At 42.4% G+C, this 25,189-nt stretch overlaps 1 protein-coding gene across 4 annotated transcripts in view; it reads right to left on the bottom strand.

The window, feature by feature from the left end:
- Nucleotides 1-25,189, bottom strand: part of SGCZ (sarcoglycan zeta) — a 1,541,618-nt gene that overhangs the window by 83,153 nt on the left and 1,433,276 nt on the right. For all 4 annotated transcript variants that reach the window (XM_077279708.1, XM_077279710.1, XM_077279711.1 and 1 more), the window contains one exon: nt 11,900-11,972. In XM_077279708.1, coding sequence (XP_077135823.1) covers nt 11,900-11,972 — 73 coding nt within the window. The remainder of the gene's footprint in view (nt 1-11,899; nt 11,973-25,189) is intronic.

The following is a 25,189-nucleotide window of genomic DNA, read 5'->3' as shown; positions in this document are numbered from 1 at the left end:
TATTAATGAATTATATTTTGAATTCATTTGGTCTATATACAGTGGCATGTAAATGTTTTGGCACCCTGGTCAAAATTACTGTTCTGTTAGCAAAGCTGGTTGTCAAAAATGGGGGGACCCATTTTTTTATTCATTATTTTTTAAATAATTTAAAAAAAGGGGGAAACCCCTCTATTCTTGATATCTAGCCTTGATGAAGCTGACAGATGAGGGTTGCAGCCCCAGCTGTCAGTTTTGCCTGGCTATTAATCAAAAATGCAGGGGAAACCACGTCTTTTTTTTACTTTATTTATTTAACTATAGTGCCGCCACCTGCTCTTACTGTTATTAACACCAGCATGTGTAGGTTGATTGGAGCAGTAGTCCCATCAGCAGCCACCTGCTCTTACTGTTATCAGTTGAGCAAAACTCTCAACACGCTCACCGTTAGCTATATTTATTCATGTGTCATTCAAGTGCTGCATTCAAAATGGACTGCAGCAGTGTATAGTGTTGTTATCAATGTGGATTCAAGTATTGCTACATACCACATCAAAGTCCGCACTGAAAGGGATGGTACAATGTCATCCATGACATATAGTTACTACAGTCAACAATCTAGTGAAGGTTTGCAGACACATACATATATAGATCAAACATGCTGCTCATTACCCATAGATGTACATAGGCTAGCACTCCTGCACACTGTCTCCGATGCACGTTTCACTAGGTGGTAGCTTCCTCAGGGGGTGTGAATGAAACATGTATAAATATTATTTCTATGGGCACCGTCACCCTGACCATTTCTGAGATGGCTATAATATTTTGATTACTTTGCGGACATTAACCCTAGAGCTATTTGCATACATAGCACTCCTTGCCTTACCTACTTTTGTTCTAGTGTCACTTGTCTCACTTTTGTTACTTTTTTGCTCATTTTTGTCTATGTATTTGTATGTGTATAATCTTGCTTTTAACATTTTTCTAATAAAATGTAAAGGGTTTTTAATGATATAGCATTGACTCATATTTCCCCTTATATTCGATATTTGACTGAGTCGTTACCAAGCTTAACATATGCGTATATGTTGTATAAATATGCAAAACCATTATGGGATTGATTAGGAGTTTCTTATCTGTCCAAAAGCACCAGAATTGGTGCATCTAATAGATGAGCATCTAGATTGTGAGCCCCAATGGAGACAGTGCCAATAATGTCTGTAAAGTGCTGTGGAATTAATGGTGCTGTATAACTGAGTAAAATAAATAAAAATGAGCCTTTTCTGGGCAGTTGGAGGCTACTATTTTTAGACTGGAGATGTCAATATCCATGGCCCTTTACCAGCCTGAGAATAAAAGCCCCCAGCTGTGTGCTTTAGCAAGGCTGGCTGTCAAAAATGCAGGGACCCCATGACATTTTTTAAAATTATTTATTTAAATAAATTGAAAAAAATGGCCTATAAATCCTTCTATTCTTGATAGCCAGCCTTGCTAATACTGATAGCTGAGGGTTGCAGCCTACAGCTGGTTATCAAAAGTATAGGGAAACTCATGACATTTTTTTCTACTTTTTTTAGAGAGCTGGTACCAGCTGATAAATACTCCCATCAGCCACTCCTTCTTTTGCAGTTATGTTGTTTGCGGAATCAGCCATCAACTGATGGGAGTAGCAATTGTGCAGCGATACGCATGGGATCCTCCCACACCTTTTTTCTTCCAGACCTTCTGCTCCGTCCTACATACTGGGGCCTCTCTGCAATTATTTGCATAAGGACCCTCTGAACCTGCATCACTTGCCTGGTTGCCTGGGCTGGGTTTGTATATCTCATGGGGCATATCTGGCATTTAGGAGGATTTGCAGGCTATTTTATGAAATCACTACCTGCACCCCTAGATCTATCTCATTATATTAAGGCTCCTGTAAACAGCAACTGTTTATAACAGTGTTGATCTTACTCAGTCCTCACTAGTGTTGAGCATTCCGATACCGCAAGTATCGGGTATCGGCCGAGTAGCGGCACAACCAATCACAAGCCGGGACGTCACGGGAGGCTGGACTCGCGGGCATTTTAAAATGCGCGCATGTCCAGCCTCCCGGCTTGTGATTGGTTGACCGCGCCGCAACCAATCACAAGCCGGGACGTCACGGGAGGCTGGACTCGCGGGCATTTTAAAATGCGCGCGTGTCCAGCCTCCCGGCTTGTGATTGGTTGACCGCGCCGCAACCAATCACAAGCCGGGACGTCACGGGAGGCTGGACTCGCGGGCATTTTAAAATGCGCGCGTGTCCAGCCTCCCGTGACGTCACGGCTTGTGATTGGTTGCGTCGCCCATGTGACTGCGACGCAACCAATCACAAAGCCGGGACGTAATTTTAAAATCCTTAAGGACCTGAAATTAAGTCACGGCTTGCTGTGATTGGTTGCGTCGCCGCCACATGGGCGGCACGCGACCAATCACAAGCCGGGACTTCACGTAAGGAAAGAAAAGCGCGAATTTTAAACAAAGAACGCTGCCGCTTCCCGCGCTGAGGTTCAGGCTGCGTCGGAGAGGTGAGTATAGCGATATTTTTTATTTTAATTCTTTCTTTTACACATTAATATGGATCCCAGGGCCTGAAGGAGAGTTTCCTCTCCTTCAGACCCTGAGAACCATCAGGAATACCGTCCGATACTTGAGTCCCATTGACTTGTATTGGTATCAGGTATCGGTATCGGATTGGATCCGATACTTTGCCGGTATCGGCCGATACTTTCCGATACCGATACTTTCAAGTATCGGACGGTATCGCTCAACACTAGTCCTCACACATTGCTGCTTCAGTTTGCATATTATTGCACATATAGCTTATGGGACATACTTGGCATTATTTAAGCATAATTGCAGGCTGTTTCATATAACTTTCTATCTGCAGTGTCAGGCCTGCCCAACCCCCACTCTTCACCACTCAATCTCCCTATGCATAGGGAGTTTTACATGTGAGACATTTATGGGGACGCCCATTTATTGCCAATGCCTTCTGATATTGTAGATTGTTTTGATTATTGGATAATATGATTTTGTGTTATTGGATAATATGATTTTGTGTATTTTATGCATGGCAATTTTGCTCATTGCCTCACTGTACCAATTTTGTTATCTGTTTGGTGTATTCATTTTCATATTTGGGGTTGTGCATTTACATCAGGCTAAGGTCCATTGGCATGGGATAGGGTGTCAATATATTGTTTTTACTTGTATTTAAACTTGTATGTGCTTTTTTGTGACAATAAAGATTTGTTTCTAATTTTACGAGCACAGGTTTCTATGCATTGGTCTTTTTCTCAATTTGTGCATAGCTTCTTTCCATGCATTCTGAGGCACCTTGGTTACTATTAATATATTATTATCGATGAAATTGTGGTGCACCCGATGTTAAATTTTGTATAAATAGTAGACTCATCAGCTGATGCCAGTGACCGGAGGTAAACTTTTTACCTCTGATCACAGCTGCAGGCTCACTCTGTCATTTGACAGTATGGAAACCACGGCTCTCTGACTAGTGATAATGATTTACCATACCACCAGTCACAGTCACAGCTGTGGGGTCATGCAGACATCTGACAACATGTCCCCGCAGCTCTCTGACAAAGGGTAACGATCTTACCAAGGGTAATGTCAAAGCCTTAGTGTAAACTCGATAATTTACAAAATTTTGGGGAAAATTCATGGGAATCCAAACATGAATCCAAATGTGCAATGTTTGTGCCAACTTTGAGATTGGTGATGCTTTCGGATCAAGTTCACTCATTTCTAATCATTGTAGAATCTATGCTCTTTTCAACTTCAGCTTTTTTACAGATGGTCTTATGTTCGTATGTATATAGTCATGGCTGAAAGTGTTGGCAAGTGTTTGAAATTGCTCCAGAAAATTAATTATTTCTCCCAAAAAATTTTCATATTTGTGGTTCTGTTTTAGTCTAAATTTTGTGTACTTATAATATTAATGTTATGTCTTACACCACTGTGTCGATTGCATGATAGGTATGAAAAATATAACAAAGATGGAACTGCAACCATTTCAGATGTCATGTTTAATAATGGAAATTAACATCTAAACACGATGAGAAGGGTTTGGTTGCCAGGGATGCTACCGGTCAGAACTCCCTGCACACAGGAAACTAAAGGATTGGTTCATACTGCACACGGACCATGCATGTGACCTTGCCTTAACACACTGTGGCCCTATGAATACCGGATCTTCTTTTACTGATACAGGATTTCTCCTTTACACAGAATTAGCACACTACTATTGTAGTAATTTAGTCCTTTTGTGTTATATTTATAAGGCAAATATCTTTTTTATATTCTGTTTTTCATCAGTGCGGAAGTACAACATACATTGTCTCTTATTTACCATTAGTACTAAATGGTAATCGCACACGGCCCATTTTGGACTGCCAGCAGCTATCTTTGTTCAGTCTAGTCACATCTAGAATAAGTAGGTGCTAGTGTTTCCTACCTCTAGCTCTTTTGTGACCTGTATATGAGCTGTTGTGCAGTAGAAATTGCATAAATATTTTGCAATATTTTAAGTAGTTTTGGATCAGAATTCTAATGTAGATGGCAGAAGATAAAATCAGGCAGGCAGAGTACTGTACAAGAGCAGATAATATATACAAGCTCAAGCTGAAGTCTACATTTAAATTAGCTTGTTGGTAAGGTATTCAGAAAGAAGTAAGAGCAGCTAGGAAATAAACCTTCAAAATGTAACTCATGTAACATTAGGTGAGTATATTCCATTCATATGCTCAACAATTGGAAGAAAAATGGCAGTGTCTTGAGAAAATTGGGGGCACTGAAGATGTGTAGAAATAAAAGCATAAGTTGAGTGTGTTTTAACCCCTTCACCCCCAAGGGTGGTTTGCACGTTAATGACCAGGCCAATTTTTACAGTTCTGACCACTGTCCGTTTATGAGGTTATAACTCTGGAACGCTTCAACGGATCCCAGTGATTCTGACACTGTTTTCTCGTGACATATTGTACTTCATGACAGTGGTAAAAATTCTGTGATAGTACCTGCGTTTATTTGTGAAAAAAATGGAAATTTGGCGAAAATTTTGAAAATTTCGCAATTTTCCAACTTTGAATTTTTATGCCCTTAAATCACAGAGATATGTCATGCAAAATACTTAATAAGTAACATTTCCCACATGTCTACTTTACATCAGCACAATTTTGGAACCAAATTTTTTTTTTGTTAGGGAGTTATAAGGGTTAAAATTTGACCAGCAATTTCTCATTTTTACAGCACCATTTTTTTTTAGGGACCACATCTCATTTGAAGTCATTTTGAGGGGTCTATATGATAGAAAATACCCAAGTGTGACACCATTCTAAAAACTGCACCCCTCAAGGTGCTCAAAACCATATTCAAGAAGTTTATTAACCCTTCTGGTGCTTCACAGGAATTTTTGGAATGTTTAAATAAAAATGAACATTTAACTTTTTTTCACAAAAAATTTACTTCAGCTCCAATTTGTTTTATATTACCAAGGGTAACAGGAGAAAATGGACCCCAAAAGTTGTTGTACAATTTGTCCTGAGTACGCCGATACCCCATATGTGGGGGTAAACCACTGTTTGGGCGCATGACAGAGCTCGGAAGCGAAGGAGCGCCATTTGACTTTTCAATGCAAAATTGACTGGAATTGAGATGGGACGCCATGTTGCGTTTGGGGAGCCCCTGATGTGCCTAAACATTGAAACCCCCCACAAGTGACACCATTTTGGAAAGTAGACCCCCAAAGGAACTTATCTAGAGGTGTGGTGAGCACTTTGACCCACCAAGTGCTTCACAGAAGTTTATAATGCAGAACCGTAAAAATAAAAAATCATATTTTTTCACAAAAATTATGTTTTCACCCCCAATTTTTTATTTTCCCAAGGGTAAGAGAAGAAATTGGACCCCAAAAGTTGTTGTACAATTTGTCCTGAGTACGCCGATACCCCATATGTGGGGTTAAACCACTGTTTGGGCGCATGGGAGACCTCGGAAGGGAAGGAGCGCCATTTGACTTTTCAATGCAAAATTGACAGGAATTGAGATGGGACGCCATGTTTCGTTTGGAGAGCCACTGATGTGCCTAAACATTGAAACCCCCCACAAGTGACATTATTTTGGAAAGTGGACCCCCTAAGGAACTTATCTAGATGTGTTTTGAGCGCTTTGACCCACCAAGGGCTTCACAGAAGTTTATAATGCAGAGCCGTAAAAATAAAACAAAAATTTTTTCCCACAAAAATTATTTTTTTAGCCCCCAGTTTTGTATTTTCCCGAGGGTAACAGGAGAAATTGGACCCCAAAAGTTGTTGTCCAATTTGTCCTGAGTGCGCTGATACCCCATATGTGGGGGGGAACCACCGTTTGGACGCATGGAAGGGCTCGGAAGGGAAGGAGCGCCATTTGAAATGCAGACTTAGATGGAATGGTCTGCAGGCGTCACATTGCGTTTGCAGAGCCCCTAATGTACATAAACAGTAGAAACCCCCCACAAGTGACACCATGTTGGAAAGTAGACCCCCTAAGGAACTTATCTAGATGTGTGGTGAGCGCTTTGACCCACCAAGGGCTTCACAGAAGTTTATAATGCAGAGCCGTAAAAATGAAACAAAAATTTTTTCCCACAAAAATTATTTTTTAGCCCCCAGTTTTGTATTTTCCCGAGGGTAACAGGAGAAATTGGACCCCAAAAGTTGTTGTCCAATTTGTCCTGAGTGCGCTGATACCCCATATGTGGGGGGAACCACCGTTTGTACGCATGGAAGGGCTCGGAAGGGAAGGAGCGCCATTTGAAATGCAGACTTAGATGGAATGGTCTGCAGGCGTCACATTGCGTTTGCAGAGCCCCTAATGTACCTAAACAGTAGAAACCCCCCACAAGTGACACCATGTTGGAAAATAGACCCCCTAAGGAACTTATCTAGATGTGTGGTGAGTGCTTTGACCCACCAAGGGCTTCACAGAAGTTTATAATGCAGAGCCGTAAAAATAAAACAAAAATTTTTTCCCACAAAAATTATTTTTTAGCCCCCAGTTTTGTATTTTCCCGAGGGTAACAGGAGAAATTGGACCCCAAAAGTTGTTGTCCAATTTGTCCTGAGTGCGCTCATACCCCATATGTGGGGGGAACCACTGTTTGGACGCATGGAAGGGCTCGGAAGGGAAGGAGCGCCATTTGGAATGCAGACTTAGATGGAATGGTCTGCAGGCGTCACATTGCGTTTGCAGAGCCCCTAATGTACCTAAACAGTAGAAGCCCCGCACAAGTGACCCCATTTTGGAAACTAGACCCCCCAAGGAACTTATCTAGATGTGTTGTAAGAACTTTGAACCCCCAAGTGTTTCACTACAGTTTATAACGCAGAGCCATGAAAATAAAAAATCTTTTTTTTTCCCACAAAAATTATTTTTTAGCCCCCAGTTTTGTATTTTCCCAGGGGTAACAGGAGAAATTGGACCCCAAAGGTTGTTGTCCTATTTGTCCTGAGTACGCTGATACCCCATATGTTGGGGTAAACCCCTGTTTGGGCACACGGGAGAGCTCGGAAGGGAAGGAGCACTGTTTTACTTTTTCAACGCAGAATTGGCTGGAATTGAGATCGGACGCCATGTCGCGTTTGGAGAGCCCCTGATGTGCCAAAACAGTGAAAAACCCCCAATTATAACTGAATCCCTAATCCAAACACACCCCTAACCCTAATCCCAACAGTAACCCTAACCACACCTCTAACCCTGACACACCCATAACCCTAATCCCAACCCTATTCCCAACCGTAAATGTAATCTAAACCCTAACCATAACTTTAGCCCCAACCCTAACCCTAACTTTAGCCCCAACCCTAACTGTAGCCTTAACCCTAGCCCCAACCCTAGCCCCAACCCTAACCCTAGCCCTAATGGGAAAATGGAAATAAATACATTTTTTTTATTTTTCCCTAACTAAGGGGGTGATGAAGGGGGGTTTGATTTACTTTTATAGCGAGTTTTTTAGCGGATTTTTATGATTGGCAGACGTCACACACTGAAAGACGCTTTTTATTGCAAAAAATATTTTTTGCGTTACCACATTTTGAGAGCTATAAATTTTCCATATTTTGGTCCACAGAGTCATGTGAGGTCTTGTTTTTTGCGGAACGAGTTGACGTTTTTATTGGTAACATTTTTGGGCACGTCACATTTTTTGATCGCTTTTTATTCCGATTTTTGTGAGGCAGAATGACCAAAAACCAGCTATTCATGAATTTCTTTTGGGGGAGGCGTTTATACCGTTCTGCGTTTGGTAAAATTGATAAAGCAGTTTTATTCTTCGGGTCAGTACGATTACAGCGATACCTCATTTATATTTTTTTTTATGTTTTGGCGCTTTTATACGATAAAAACTATTTTATGGAAAAAATAATTATTTTTGCATTGCTTTATTCTCAGGACTATAACTTTTTTATTTTTTTGCTAATCATGCTGTATGGTGGCTCCTTATTTGCGGGACAAGATGACGCTTTCAGCGGTACCATGGTTATTTATATCTGTCTTTTTGATCGCGTGTTATTCCACTTTTTGTTTGGCGGTATGATAATAAAGCGTTGTTTTTTGCCTCGTTTTTTTTTTTTTTTCTTACGGTGTTTACTGAAGGGGTTAACTAGTGGGCCAGTTTTATAGGTCGGGTCGTTACGGACGCGGCGATACTAAATATGTGTACTTTTATTGTTTTTTTATTATTATTTAGATAAAGAAATGTATTTATGGGAATAATATTTTTTTTTTTTTCATTATTTTGGAATATTTTTTTTTATTTTTTTTTACACATTTGGAAATTTTTTTTTTTACTTTTTTACTTTGCCCCAGGGGGGGACAATACAGATCGGTGATCTGTCAGTTTGCATAGCACTCTGACAGATCACCGATCTGAGAGAAGTGCAGGCTGCTTCACAGTGCCTGCTCTGAGCAGGCTTCTGTGAAGCCACCTCCCTCCCTGCAGGACCCGGATCCGCGGCCATCTTGGATCCAGGTCTGGAGCAGGCAGGGAGGGAGGTAAGACCCTCACAGCAACGCGATCACATCGCGTTGCTGCGGGGGGCTCAGGGAAGCCCGCAGGGAGCCCCCTACCTGCACGATGCTTCCCTGCACCGCCGGCACATCGCGATCATGTTTGATCGCGGTGTGCCGGGGGTTAATGTGCCGGGAGCGGTCCGTGACCGCTCCTGGCACATAGTGCCGGATGTCAGCTGCGATAGGCAGCTGACACCCGGCCGCGATCGGCCGCGCTCCCCCCGTGAGCGCCGCCGATCGCGCTGGACGTACTATCCCGTCCGTGGTCATGGGGGCCCACTCCACCTCGACGGGATAGTACGTCCGATGTCAGGAAGGGGTTAATTAATTGGTCTTCCCGTCCTTTATTGTAAACAAAAGCAGAAATAAAGTATGGTGAAAATATGTGACTTTTTGCAGTACTATAAAGTACAGTATATGCTCAGTTTCACATCAGTTATCTCTATCTCGATGTTTCCAACTAAGAGCATGTGCACACGTCCAGATTTCTTGCAGAAATTTCCTGAAGAAAACCGGAAATTTTCTGCAAGAAATCTGCATTTTTTTTTTTGCGTTTTTTTTCCGTTTTTTCCGCGGTTTTTTTAGCATTCTGCAAGCGTAATTAGCTTGCAGAATGCTAAAGTTTTCCAAGCGATCTGTAGCATCACTTGGAAAACTGACTGACAGGTTGGTCACACTTGTCAAACATACTGTTTGACAAGTGTGACCAACTTTTTACTATAGATGCAGCTTATGCAGCATCTATAGTAAAAGATAGAATGTTTAAAAATAATAAAAAAAAAAAAAAAATGGTTATACTCACCCAGACATCTCATCAGCGGCGTCCGTTCCTCTTCCTATAGCTGGTGTGTGCGCGCAGGACCTTCCATGACGTCGCGGTCATGTGAGCGGTCACGTGAGCGGTCACATGACTGCTCACGACCAATCACAAGACAGTGACGTCATCGGCAGGTCCTTCATCGCAAAGCAGCTATAGGAACCGAAGCGGCAGCATGCAGCGGTGAGGCGGGAAGACATCAAGGGTGAGTATAGGACTATTTTTTATTTTAATTCTTTTTTTTTTACCAATTATATGGTGCCCAGTGCGTGGAGGAGAGTCTCCTCTCCTCCACCCTGGGTACCAACCGCACATAATCTGCTTACTTCCCGCATGGTGTGCACAGCCCCGTGCGGGAAGTAAGCAGATCAATGGACTCCTAGGTGTGCGGAATCCCCGCAATTCCGCATTTTTAATGAACATGTTGCTTTTTTTTCCGCGATGCGATTTTTTCGCGGAAACAATCGCAACATTTGCACAAAAAAAAAGAGGAATACACTGTAAATAATAGGAGGCATATGTTAGCGTTTTTTTCGCGTTTTTATCACGTTTTTATAGCGAAAAAACGCGAAAAAAACGCTAAAAATCCTGAACGTGTGCACATGGCCTTAGAGAACATTTGTTTATTTGCTGTGCCTTTAGATCTGAAAGTCTTTGACATTTATGGTTCAGAGGTTAAGGTGTTACAAAACCCCAACAAATGCAATATTACTTACTAGGATCATATTTATTTTATTATTGAGGTTTATACACCCCAATTCCTTTATAAAAACAAAAACACCACACTGTGCACCCAACTACGTAGCTGTATCACACTTCAGCACTTGCGTTTTGACCTTCAGCAGTGCTGGCTTCTCTTCTTTTTTTGCTTCTGTATCACACTTCCTCTCAATGTAAAGAAGGATGAGGAGTCATCTGTATTGTGGTTGATCTATTCTTACAAAATACTAGTGAATTCTTTTGGCAGACATCTTTTTAACAGACAGTACTAATTGTCACAAGGACAGGAAGTGATGTCATTTGATTGACAGATATATAGAGAAGGACATCATGAAAAACAAGAGACATCAAAAAGGGAAATTATTGCAAGAATCATATATCATTAGTGATGAGCGAGTGTGCTCATTACTCGATACTTCCGAACATGCTCGGGTGTTCTCTGAGTATCTTGGGCATGCTCATAGATTATGTTTGTGTCCCCGCAGCTGCATGATTTGTGGCTGTTAGACAACCTGAACACATTCAGGGATTGCCTGTTTGTTAGGGAATCCTCACATGTATTTAGGTAACAATATTTTAAAGATTATCAATAAAGGTTATTGTTTATGGTGCATTTCTTGGAGTGAATTTGTAGATTAATGTATGTATTATCCTGTTTTTCACTGTGAGTTTGATGGTGGAGCCTCAGCTCTTGTAAGTCACATATTTGGAAAGAATTTAAGATATTAAAGATAACACATGTCCTGACATAGAATTGTGTTTAGAAAGTCTGTAAGAGATGCTCATAAAGAGTAAAATGCATCTAAATTATTTCTTTAAAACTGCTCTATTGAAAAAATAAAGTAATGTTTCATTTGTTGATACGAATCTGAAAAAAAATCAAGACCAGTTATATAAGTACAAAAATAAAATAAAATATACTGTATTTATAAAAAAAAATCCATCATAACCATAGTATTATTACTTTATAATCACCAGGGATGGGAGTTGTTATTAAACCTTGAGAAATTCCATTTACTTAATCTGTGATTTACAGTGTTGTATAGAATAGATAGCCCAGAGGTTGAATCTAACATAACTCAAATGAATAGTGTGACAGCAAATACAGTCACCTTTAAAGTCCTTTTTCAACATTAGTTTATTATTCCCAATGCTTATAGCCTTTACGGTAATATACTTATGACATGCAGAGCAAAAAAGATTTATAACAAAAGAAAATGATAGAAAGTATTTATTATCTAAAACATTTATCTTGTGTAACCAGATATATGGCATGTTATAACATTTACCCACCTGAGGTCTTGTGAGGGTCCTGCTCGTATATGTGGTGTTTCCACTGAATGGCCAAATACAGCTCCCTCTGTTCCTGCAATAAAAAATGTACATGTCAGTGACCATCACAAATTTTTTTTAAAGTAATAGTTTGCTTTCAGGTTGAAATATCCCCTCAAACCTGTTGTTATAGTAATTGTGTGCTTCTTTTCTTTCTCTTCAGGGAGGCAAACATACAGTATTGCAAGAAAACAAGAAATTTGTGTTTTTCATAGAAAAGTTGTTTCTAAACTAAATCTAATAAAAAGATAACTAATGATCATTTAGAGATCACAGATGATAATAATAATATATTAACAATAAGATACAGAATATCTTGATAAACTAAGTCACTACTATCTATATGATAAGATCTAAAATATCCATCAAAGCAAAATAACTATAATTGCAAAAACCACTAAATAAATTATCTAAAATGGCAAAATAGCCTCATTATAAAGCAATGTAAAAACATGCACCCATTAAAATTCGTATAGGTCATTGTTTCAAGCACAGTATGGCTGAGAAAACTATTAACCAAAATTGCATCTTAATATTGCAAGAGTAATTATCCATGTTATAAAAGAGTGACAATAAATAAGTAAAAAAAATATCAAAATGGTATTTCTGCCTTTTGTCCCAATTATCCAACAAATTACATATTACCAAATCTGGTTTAGTACGTCGTCAACTACCCCACTTGTTTATATTATTATTTATAAACCTTAATTCAATAAACTGCAATGCTAACACAAAATCCAAATGCAAACAGATCCTTGACCGCCAAGGTCTTTTTTCCAGCTAGTGCCAACTACCTATGGCATCAATCTTGTAGTTCAGATGGGAATATAATAATTCAATAACAAAATTACTGAAAAGAATAAAGATACTCATCCCAATGGTAGGGTAAAAGATGATAGTTATAGAAAAGAAAGGGGTGCTCACTATATAAGATAGGTGCTCGGGAGAAAAAAGTCCATAAATATCAAAAATGAGAACTCCGACACACTCAAACAATTCCAAGCAAATGGTAAAGTTTATTAATTCTCTATTCTTTCTTTGTTTCATAAACACATACTCCGCAGTACGGACCTTTAGCACCCGGATTCTCACCTACCGCAAGATACAGGTTTATCTTGATAAAGGCTCATATCGAGCCGAAACATTGAAATTAATACCTGATATTTTTGTCCTGTATTTCCTATATGCGGAGTATGTGTTTTTGAAACAAAGAAAGAATAGAGAATTAATAAACTTTACCATTTGCTTGGAATTGTTTGAGTGTGCCAGGGTAAAAGATGATGTCACAAAAATTATACACAACACACATGCCTCGGAAGCTACTGTAAAGAGGACCTTTGCTTCCCAAACTCACTTGCCCAATGACCAATTGCAATACTCTATAATATGCTAAGTGCACTTCACAACTAGTTCACACATCCACACCACTCTTTTCATTGCCAACACTTTCCGTTTCACTAGACGCCTGCACAGGCCAACACACTGGCACACATGCACACCTATTATCCCAATCTCCTGAACAGTTCACTACTTGCACTTTGGCTGCCAGATAGCACAATTTAGTTATTTTTTCTCTTCGAGATCACATGAATGTTAGAGCAATGAGGGACAAACTTGTACAATTTTGATTTAATAAACAAGTAAGAACAGTGCTTAAAAAGGTTACACAATGTAACATAATCAAAAGACATACATAGACATAAAACAGTAAACAATAAAAAGGATAAAATACAGATATGTCTTACAAATTGGATCCATGAGAGCTTCTGGGATAGGAGAACACATCGAGAAATATGGATACATCTGGAATACACGTTGTTTCTCCTGGGGTTTGACATGGATATCCCTTAAATGACATGTAGTATAGGGTTTCATCCTCATTCTTACTGCTGCTGATGTAAATCTAATTTTTTGTGAAAATTGTAATGACCTCAATTGGAATTGATTTGCTCATCTCAAGAGACTTAAATTTAGAGGGAACTGAGACGGGCTAACAGGATCGCTGAATGGCGATGGAAGAGATCTCATTCTGCTGAGCACTTCACTGCATACAAGCAGTCCCTCGCCAGCTTCAAGTCCGCGCTCACTGCCGCAAAACAAACTTACTTCTCATCTCTTATATCCTCCCTAACTCACAACCCTAAACAGCTCTTCAACACTTTCAATTCTCTACTCTGCCCCCAGCATCTCCTCCCTCCCCTCATTTCAGCTGAAGAATTTGCCTCTTTCTTTAAGCAGAAGATAGATAACATCAGACAAAGCTTTGGCCCGCAGCCCCCAATGCCCCTCCTCTTGACTTCTCAGCCCTGCTCCAAAGCCAGCTTCTCCACCATGACAGACAATCAGCTCTCCATCCTTCTATCAAGATCACATCTCACCACTTGCACTCTTGACCCACTCCCGTCCCACCTCATCCCTAACCTCACAAAAGTCTTCATCCCAACCCTAACACAACTCTTCAACCTCTCACTTACAAAACGGTGTCTTCCCCTCATCCTTCAAACATGCATCAATCACACCTATCCTCAAAAAACCCTCCCTCGACCCATCCTCTGTGTCTAGCTATCGCCTGATATCCCTTCTCCCTTATGCCTCAAAACTACTGGAACACCATGTCCATCTTGAACTGTCCTCCCACCTCTCCTCCTGCTCCCTCTTTGACTGGTTACAATCTGGCTTCCGAACACATTACTCAACTGAAACTGCCCTAACTAAAGTGACCAATGACCTACTAACCACCAAGAGCAAGCGACGCTACTCTGTCCTGCTCCTCTTGGACCTGTCTTCTGCCTTCGACACTGTGGACCACTCCCTCCTGTTACAGATTCTCTCATCTCTTGGCATCACAGACTTGGCCCTATCCTGGATCTCATCATATCTAACAGACCGGACATTCAGTGTAACCCTCTCCCACACCACCTCCTCATCTCACCCCCTGTCTGTCGGTGTTCCCCAAGGCTCAGTTCTAGGACCCCTACTTTTCTCCATCTACATCTTCGGCCTGGAACAGCTCATAGAATTCCACGGTTTACAATATCATCTCTACACTGATGACACGCAGATCTACCTATCTGGACCCGACCTCACTTCCTTACTGACCAAAATCCCACAATGTCTGTCTGCTATTTCATCCTTCTTTTCTGCTCGTTTTCTAAAACTGAACATGGACAAAACAGAATTCATCATCTTTCCCCCACCTCACTCTACCCCTCCACCCAACCTATCCATCAATGTCAATGGTTGCTCACTTTCCCCGGTCCCGCACGCTCGGTGCCTCGGGGTGATCCTTGACTCTACCCTCTCTTTCAAGCCACATATCCAAGCCCTTGCCTCCTCTTGCCGATTCCAACTTAAAAACATTTCCCGGATCCGTGCATTCCTTGACCATGAAACCACAAAAACACTAGTACATGCCCTTATCATCTCCCGCCTCGACTACTGCCACCTCCTACTCTCTGGCCTCCCCTCTAGCCCTCTAACACCACTCCAATCCATCTGCTGCCCGACTAATCCACATGTCTCCCTGTTACTCCCCAGCCTCTCCTCTCTGCCAGGCCCTTCACTGTCTTCCTATTGCCCAGAGGCTACAGTTCAAAACACTAACAATGACATACAAAGCCATTCACAATCTGACTCCTCCATATATCTGTGACATGGTCTCCCATTACCTACCTACATGTAACCTTCGATCATCTCATGATCTCCTTCTCTACTCCTCTCTCATCTCTTCCTCCCACAACAGCATCCAAGACTTCTCCCGTGCTTCCCTTATACTCTGGAACTCTCTACCCCAACACATCAGGCTCTCACCTACCACGGAAACCTTCAAAAGGAACCTGAAGACCCACCTCTTCCGACAAGCCTACAACCTGCAGTGATCCCCAGTCTACTGAACCGCCACATGACCAGCTCTACCCTGACCTAGTGTATCCTCACCCATCCCCTGTAGACTGTGAGCCCTCGCAGGCAGGGTCCTCTCTCCTCCTGTACTTGTGTGTGCCTTGTTTTACTCATGTTTATTGTACTTGTCTATATTTGCCCCGTTCACATGTAAAGCGCCATGGAATAAATGGCGCTATAAAAATGAATAATAATAATAATAAAATAATAATCTCATTGACTTGATCTGCCTAAGCTAATATCACTTTTAAACAATAAAAAAATGTTCTTTGGAAATTCTTTTGAGACTTGACTAAATTGTACAAGTACATAAAATATGTTCAAAAGCCATTTCATGTAAAATCCCTTCAAAAAACAAGACGACATTCCCTCTGTCCAGAGAAAGAAAAGGTTCAATCTCCAGAGAATGCAGACTTTTTATATCATGGGAACTAGTAATCTGTAGAACAGCCTACCTCAAGAGTTGCTCACTGTGGGAGCCATCGAAGGTGTCAAAAATGGCTTAGTTGTTTTTTAAGAATAAAAAACATACTTATTTTGTTGTATAGAATTCTTGTTCTGAATTTTGTTCAGTTGATCAACATATGGGATCTGAAGGAGAAAACTTGCTCTTTAGAGCAGACTGGATCATGCATTATGGATGTACATAAACACCATTCTGTTTATACTGTCCCATGGCTTGGTTGAACCCATTGGACATTTGTCTCTTTTTAACAGTATTAACTATATATCTATGTAACACTGTAAAATGTATGTAAGAGGGAAGGTAAATCAATTGAAGTCTTGAACCATTGATGGATACAATTGTAAAACAAATAGTTACTTTGTTAAAGAATCTCTTTTTCCTTCTTTTTCTCTTCTCCTTTCCCTTGGAGAATGGCTTGTAGAATGTTGACAAAAGTCTTGTAGAACATTGAGTGTTTTATTGTTTTGAAGACAGAAGCAAACTTTATGTCTTTTTGCTTTATTTATTGCAAGTAATCTTGGAAAAGTGCACTGTAAAGGAAAAGCAGAATCCGTACTGGAGTGCTTGGAACTTGTTAAGTGCATAAATGTGCGGCAATAAGTCACTTGACAGACTTGAGTTGTGTGCAGTAGAGCAGAAGATTAGAATACAACCCTGCTCCTGCCGAAAATTTTAACAGAGATTAGTCCCTTATTCAATGGTTGAGACCCATTAAATATGTCCCTTTATTCACCATAACAATATAACAACACTCCAATAACAAGTTTATATGTTTCAAATCAATCAAAGTATTTATAGAATAAATCAGAATAAAACATTTACTGATCTGAACTTCTTAGGCTTCACAAAAAATACTGTGTTCAATTAATAAAATATGCTTTTCATTCTCGCCAACTATCTTTTTTTGTTTGCGTTATAGATTGCCATATTTTGACCCAAATTATTCAAAAAGGTGCACAACAGTTCACGAATTTTGAGCAAAATGAAAAATGCTCTCCATTTTTGTCTTTTTCCTTTTTTGTGCCATTTTTACATTAAAAAGTCGCATGATCAATTAAAATATTGTACATAACTAACATTTGCTCACAAATATCTAGCAAAAATCCCTCCGGGGAAGGGATGGGAATTAGTGTTGAGCATTCCGATACTGCAAGTATCGGGTATCGGCCGATATTTGCGGTATCGGAATTCCTATACCGAGTTCTGATATTTTCAGTATATCGGATACTGGAATCAGAAGATCCCATAATTCAGAGCCAGAATTCAGCCAATGAGGAATGTTTAGAAGTGTGGGCACATCCTGTTCTGCATGGTAGGCATGTAAGTAGTGGCATGGCTGTGATTGGCTGCTGAAATAATGTCATGATGCACTATAAAAGTCGCCGCCGCCATTTTGGGCTCACTCTGCTGTGAATTCAGTTAGGGACAGGACGCTGTGTTCTGACTGAGGGCCAGTTTAGAGATAGCGATTTGCTTCATTGTGCTTTACCCAGACTAATTTAGCAATCGCTGTGTGAGAACCTTGTTTTTGCCTTGCAGCGCTGTTCACAGCTGTCTGCAAGGTCTCTGCGTGTGTGAATGCACATCGTTCTGTAGTCTGTCCGCAGCCACAGCCAGTTTTAGTCAGCTCAGGGTGCGTCACTGCCTCATACTGTTCAATCCATTGTCCGTTTCTCAATTAGTGCAGCCTGCTGCACATTTTTTTCAAATTTATCCTATTAGTGGCTTTTCGCCCGTATCCTGCTAGATTGTGGAAAAACACTATATAGGATTACATGGAGGAGGTTTTTTTGGCCTTGCAGAGCCGTTTCCGGCTGTCTGCACGGTCTGTGTGTGAGTGCAGCTCGCTCTGTAGTCTGTTCTGCCACCTCAGCCGGTTGAAGTCAGCTCAGGGTGCGTCACTGCTTCATACCGTTCCATTGTCCTCTTTTGCAATTAGTGCAGCCTGCTGCACATTTTTTCAAATTTATCCTATTAGTGACTTTCCATCCGTATCCTGCTAGATTGTGGAAAAACACTATATAGGATTACGTAGAGGAGCTTTTTTTGGCCTTGCAGTGCCGTTTACGGCTGTCTGCACGGTCTGTGTGTGAGTGCAGCTCGCTCTGTGGTCTGTTCTGCCGCCACAGCCGGTTGTAGTCAGCTCAGGGTGCATCACTGCCTTATATGTTCCATTGTCCGTTTCTCAATTAGTGCAGCCTGCTGCACATTTTTTTCAAATTTATCCTATTAGTGGCTTTCCATCCGTATCCTACTAGCTTGTGGAAAAACACTATATAGGATTATGTAGAGGAGCATTTTTTGGCCTTGCAGCGATGTTAACGGCTGTCTGCACGGTCTGTGTGTGAGTGCAGCTCGCTCTGTAGTCTGTTCTGCGGAAAAAAGAAAAAGTTTATAAAGTTCACCAAACACTCCACTTTAGAGTTGTGTAGGCCACATTAGGTCATATTAAAGTCTAGTCCACACTTGATAAAATTAGTGTTCCTTATACCTGTTAGCAGCTGTTCAGGAATAAGCACACTAAGCCCTTAGTACTTTTCTGCCTATCTTTATAAGTCTACCAAGATGAAGAAGGCATGGAGTAAGGCACGTGGGCGTGGGCTTGGAGCAGGGAGAGGACATGGGGATTCTGTGCCTGCTGCAGGCACCGGTGAATCATCATCCCTCAGTTTTAGCAGGGAACAGTCCTTCATGCGCAGCTTTGTAGGAGCTCACCGTGCCCCGCTGCTGCGGGACGAACAAATTGAAGCCGTTGTTGGATGGATGGCAGCTAACGCATCGACTTCAATTAGTGCCATATTCTCTCAGGCACAGAGCACTGAAGAGCACCAATCTGTCTCTTCACCACCTGCCAAATTGCCCAGGCAGTCAGAGAGCCCAGGACAGGAGCCATCTCTACTTCTGTTCTCTGAATCTCTTGGCTTGGAAACAGGGGGCCAGCCAAGCAGTATTGGAGAAATGGAAGAAGAGGCAGTATGCAGTGATGCCCAACAGCTTTGTCTCTCTGACTCTGAAGAGACTTGTGGGCCAGTGTTTCCGGTCAGCACACCTCAGTACGCATCTGATGATGAGACTCAGGTGCCACTTTCAGGTGCATACTGTGCTGAAAAGACTACCCAGGAGAAGCAGTTGGTGGAAGAGGGGAGTGTAGATGATGAAGTCCTTGACCCATCATGGCGTGAGGTACAGGAAGGTGGTGGGAGCAGCTCTGAGGAAGAGATTCCCCGAACGGCCCAAAGAGGGAGAGTGTTGTGAAATTGGATTTTGGGCTCCCCCGGTGGCCACTGGTGGAATTGAACTGGTGTGCATCATCCCCTCTGTTCACCTGTTTCCATCAGGATGTGGGAGTCGCTATTTAACCTTGCTCCTCTGTCTCTTCCATGCCGGTCAACATTGTAATCAGAAGCCTTTCTGTGCATGTTCCTGCTACTAGACAACTCCCAGCTAAGTTGGACTCTTGTCCTCGTTTGTTCTTGCATTTTGTTCCAGTTCACAGCTGTAGTTTCGTTTCTGTGTCTGGAAAGCTCTTGTGATCTGAAATTGCCACTCTGATGTTATGAGTTAATACTAGAGTCTTAAAGTAATTTCAGGATGGTGTTTTGATAGGGTTTTCAGCTGACCATGAAAGTGCCCTTTCTGTCTTCCTGCTATCTAGTAAGCGGACCTCAATTTTGCTAAACCTATTTTCATACTACGTTTGTCATTTCATCTAAAATCACCGCCAATATTTGTGGGGGCCTCTGTCAGCCTATCGGGGAAATTTCTCTAGAGGTGAGCCAGGACTATATTTTCCTCTGCCAGGATTAGTTAGTCCTCCGGCCGGCGCTGGGCGTCTAGGGATAAAAACGTAGGCCACGCTACCCGGCTACTGTTAGTTGTGCGGCAGGTTTAGTTCATGGTCAGTTTAGTTTCCATCCTTCCAAGAGCTAGTACTCATGTTTGCTGGGCTATGTTCTCTTGCCATTGAGAACCATAACAGTTTGACCGGCCCCAAAGGGTTAAATTAATTGACAGAGAAAGGAGAGAAAAGAGAAGTCTGCTGAAGATTTTTTTTTTTTCCCTTCCCTTCAGTTCTGAGTGTGCTTGTAATTGAATCTCTTGCAAGTCTGCCTATATTGCAGCCTTTCTCTCTCTCTCTCTCCTTCTAATCCTGGAATGGCTTTGTGTTCACCTGTTTAAAATGGATATTCAGAGTTTAGCTGCAGGTTTGAATAATCTCACCACGAAAGTTCAAAATTTACAAGATTTTGTTGTTCATGTTCCTATATATGAACCTAGAATTCCTTTGCCTGAATTTTTCTCGGGGAATAGATCTTGCTTTCAAAATTTCAAAAATAATTGCAAGTTGTTTTTGTCCCTGAAATCTCGCTCTGCTGGAGATCCTGCTCAGCAGGTCAGGATTGTGATTTCCTTGCTCCGGGGCGACCCTCAGGATTGGGCTTTTGCATTGGCTCCAGGGGATCCTGCGTTGCTCAATGTGGATGCGTTTTTTCTGGCCTTGGGGTTGCTTTATGAGGAACCTCAGTTAGAGCTTCAGGCGGAAAAGGCCTTGATGTCCCTATCTCAGGGGCAAGACGAAGCTGAAATATACTGCCAGAAATTCCGTAAATGGGCTGTGCTTACTCAGTGGAATGAGTGCGCCCTGGCGGCGAATTTCAGAGAGGGTCTCTCTGATGCCATTAAGGATGTTATGGTGGGGTTCCCTGTGCCTGCGGGTCTGAATGAGTCCATGACAATGGCTATCCAGATCGATAGGCGTCTGCGGGAGCGCAAACCTGTGCACCATTTGGCGGTGTCTACTGAGAAGACGCCAGAGAATATGCAATGTGATAGAATTCTGTCCAGAAGTGAACGGCAGAATTTAAGACGAAAAAATGGGTTGTGCTTCTATTGCGGTGATTCAACTCATGTTATATCAGCATGCTCTAAGCGTACTAAGAAGCTTGATAAGTCTGTTTCAATTGGCACTTTACAGTCTAAGTTTATTCTATCTGTGACCCTGATTTGTTCTTTATCATCTATTACCGCGGATGCCTATGTCGACTCTGGCGCCGCTTTGAGTCTTATGGATTGGTCCTTTGCCAAACGCTGTGGGTATGATTTGGAGCCTCTTGAAACTCCTATACCCCTGAAGGGGATTGACTCCACCCCATTGGCTAGTAATAAACCACAATACTGGACACAAGTAACTATGCGGATTAATCCGGATCATCAGGAGATTATTCGCTTTCTTGTGCTGTATAACCTACATGATGTGTTGGTGCTTGGATTGCCATGGCTGCAATCTCATAACCCAGTCCTTGACTGGAAAGCTATGTCTGTGTTAAGCTGGGGATGTAAGGGGACGCATGGGGACGTACCTGTGGTTTCCATTTCATCATCTATTTCCTCTGAGATTCCTGAATTCTTGACTGAATATCGTGACGTTTTTGAAGAACCTAAGCTTGGTTCATTACCTCCGCACCGGGAGTGCGATTGTGCCATAGATTTGATTCCGGGTAGTAAATACCCTAAGGGTCGTTTATTTAATCTGTCTGTGCCTGAACATGCTGCTATGCGAGAATATATAAAGGAGTCCCTGGAAAAGGGACATATTCGTCCTTCGTCATCTCCCTTAGGAGCCGGTTTTTTCTTTGTGGCTAAGAAAGATGGCTCTTTGAGACCGTGTATTGATTATCGGCTTTTGAATAAAATCACGGTTAAATATCAATATCCGTTGCCACTGCTGACTGATTTGTTTGCTCGCATAAAGGGGGCCAAGTGGTTCTCTAAGATAGATCTCCGTGGGGCGTATAATTTGGTGCGAATTAAGCAGGGGGATGAGTGGAAGACCGCATTTAATACGCCCGAGGGCCACTTTGAGTATTTGGTGATGCCTTTTGGTCTTTCAAATGCCCCTTCAGTCTTTCAGTCCTTTATGCATGACATTTTCCGTGATTATTTGGATAAATTTATGATTGTGTATCTGGATGATATTTTGATTTTTTCGGATGACTGGGACTCTCATGTCCAGCAGGTCAGGAGGGTTTTTCAGGTTTTGCGGTCTAATTCCTTGTGTGTGAAGGGTTCTAAGTGCGTTTTTGGGGTTCAAAAGATTTCCTTTTTGGGATATATTTTTCCCCCTCTTCCATCGAGATGGATCCTGTCAAGGTTCAGGCTATTTGTGATTGGACGCAACCCTCTTCTCTTAAGAGTCTTCAGAAATTTTTGGGCTTTGCTAACTTTTATCGTCGATTTATTGCTGGTTTTTCTGATGTTGTTAAACCATTGACTGATTTGACTAAGAAGGGTGCTGATGTTGCTGATTGGTCCCCTGCTGCTGTGGAGGCCTTTCGGGAGCTTAAGCGCCGCTTTTCTTCCGCCCCTGTGTTGCGTCAGCCTGATGTTGCTCTTCCTTTTCAGGTTGAGGTCGACGCTTCTGAAATCGGAGCTGGGGCAGTTTTGTCGCAGAGAAGTTCCGATTGTTCCGTGATGAGACCTTGTGCCTTTTTCTCGCGTAAATTTTCGCCCGCCGAGCGGAATTATGATGTTGGGAATCGGGAGCTTTTGGCCATGAAGTGGGCTTTTGAGGAGTGGCGTCATTGGCTTGAGGGGGCTAGACATCAGGTGGTGGTATTGACTGACCACAAAAATCTAATTTATCTTGAGTCCGCCAGACGCCTGAATCCTAGACAGGCGCGCTGGTCGTTGTTTTTCTCTCGGTTTAATTTTGTGGTGTCCTACCTGCCGGGTTCTAAGAATGTTAAGGCGGATGCCCTTTCTAGGAGTTTTGAGCCTGACTCCCCTGGTAACTCTGAACCTACAGGTATCCTTAAGGATGGAGTGATATTGTCTGCCGTTTCTCCAGACCTGCGGCGGGCCTTGCAGGAGTTTCAGGCGGATAGACCTGATCGTTGCCCACCTGGTAGACTGTTTGTTCCTGATGATTGGACCAGTAAAGTCATTTCTGAGGTTCATTCTTCTGCGTTGACAGGTCATCCTGGAATCTTTGGTACCAGGGATTTGGTGGCAAGGTCCTTCTGGTGGCCTTCCCTGTCTCGAGATGTGCGAGGCTTTGTGCAGTCTTGTGACGTTTGTGCTCGGGCCAAGCCTTGTTGTTCTCGGGCTAGTGGATTGTTGTTGCCCTTGCCTATCCCGAAGAGGCCCTGGACGCACATCTCGATGGATTTTATTTCGGATCTTCCTGTTTCTCAGAAGATGTCTGTCATCTGGGTGGTGTGTGACCGTTTCTCTAAGATGGTCCATTTGGTTCCCCTGCCTAAGTTGCCTTCTTCTTCCGAGTTGGTTCCTCTGTTTTTTCAAAATGTGGTCCGTTTGCATGGTATTCCGGAGAATATCGTTTCTGACAGAGGAACCCAATTCGTGTCTAGATTTTGGCGAGCATTCTGTGCTAGGATGGGCATAGATTTGTCTTTCTCGTCTGCTTTCCATCCTCAGACAAATGGCCAGACCGAGCGGACGAATCAGACCTTGGAGACATATTTGAGGTGTTTTGTGTCTGCAGATCAGGATGATTGGGTTGCTTTTTTGCCTTTAGCGGAGTTTGCCCTCAATAATCGGGCCAGCTCTGCCACCTTGGTGTCTCCTTTTTTCTGTAATTCGGGGTTTCATCCTCGATTTTCTTCTGGTCAGGTGGAATCTTCGGATTGTCCTGGAGTGGATGCTGTGGTGGAGAGGTTGCATCAGATTTGGGGGCAGGTAGTGGACAATTTGAAGTTGTCCCAGGAGAAGACTCAGCTTTTTGCCAACCGCCGGCGTCGGGTTGGTCCTCGGCTTTGTGTTGGGGACTTGGTGTGGTTGTCTTCTCGTTTTGTCCCTATGAGGGTTTCTTCTCCTAAGTTTAAGCCTCGGTTCATCGGCCCGTACAAGATATTGGAGATTCTTAACCCTGTGTCCTTCCGTTTGGACCTCCCTGCATCTTTTTCTATTCATAATGTTTTTCATCGGTCATTGTTGCGCAGGTATGAGGTACCGGTTGTGCCTTCCGTTGAGCCTCCTGCTCCGGTGTTGGTTGAGGGCGAGTTGGAGTACGTTGTGGAAAAAATCTTGGACTCCCGTGTTTCCAGACGGAAACTCCAGTATCTGGTCAAATGGAAGGGATACGGTCAGGAGGATAATTCTTGGGTGACTGCCTCTGATGTTCATGCCTCCGATCTGGTCCGTGCCTTTCATAGGGCTCATCCTGATCGCCCTGGTGGTTCTGGTGAGGGTTCGGTGCCCCCTCCTTGAGGGGGGGGTACTGTTGTGAAATTGGATTTTGGGCTCCCCCGGTGGCCACTGGTGGAATTGAACTGGTGTGCATCATCCCCTCTGTTCACCTGTTTCCATCAGGATGTGGGAGTCGCTATTTAACCTTGCTCCTCTGTCTCTTCCATGCCGGTCAACATTGTAATCAGAAGCCTTTCTGTGCATGTTCCTGCTACTAGACAACTCCCAGCTAAGTTGGACTCTTGTCCTCGTTTGTTTTTGCATTTTGTTCCAGTTCACAGCTGTAGTTTCGTTTCTGTGTCTGGAAAGCTCTTGTGATCTGAAATTGCCACTCTGATGTTATGAGTTAATACTAGAGTCTTAAAGTAATTTCAGGATGGTATTTTGATAGGGTTTTCAGCTGACCATGAAAGTGCCCTTTCTGTCTTCCTGCTATCTAGTAAGCGGACCTCAATTTTGCTAAACCTATTTTCATACTACGTTTGTCATTTCATCTAAAATCACCGCCAATATATGTGGGGGCCTCTGTCAGCCTATCGGGGAAATTTCTCTAGAGGTGAGCCAGGACTATATTTTCCTCTGCCAGGATTAGTTAGTCCTCCAGCCGGCGCTGGGCGTCTAGGGATAAAAACATAGGCCACGCTACCCGGCTACTGTTAGTTGTGCGGCAGGTTTAG

The sequence above is a fragment of the Ranitomeya variabilis genome, chromosome 1, assembly GCF_051348905.1.
Source record: "Ranitomeya variabilis isolate aRanVar5 chromosome 1, aRanVar5.hap1, whole genome shotgun sequence".
Classification (NCBI taxonomy): Eukaryota; Metazoa; Chordata; class Amphibia; order Anura; family Dendrobatidae; genus Ranitomeya; species Ranitomeya variabilis.
Note: the sequence above shows the minus strand (reverse complement) of the source record. Positions and strands in the feature narration are given on the sequence as shown.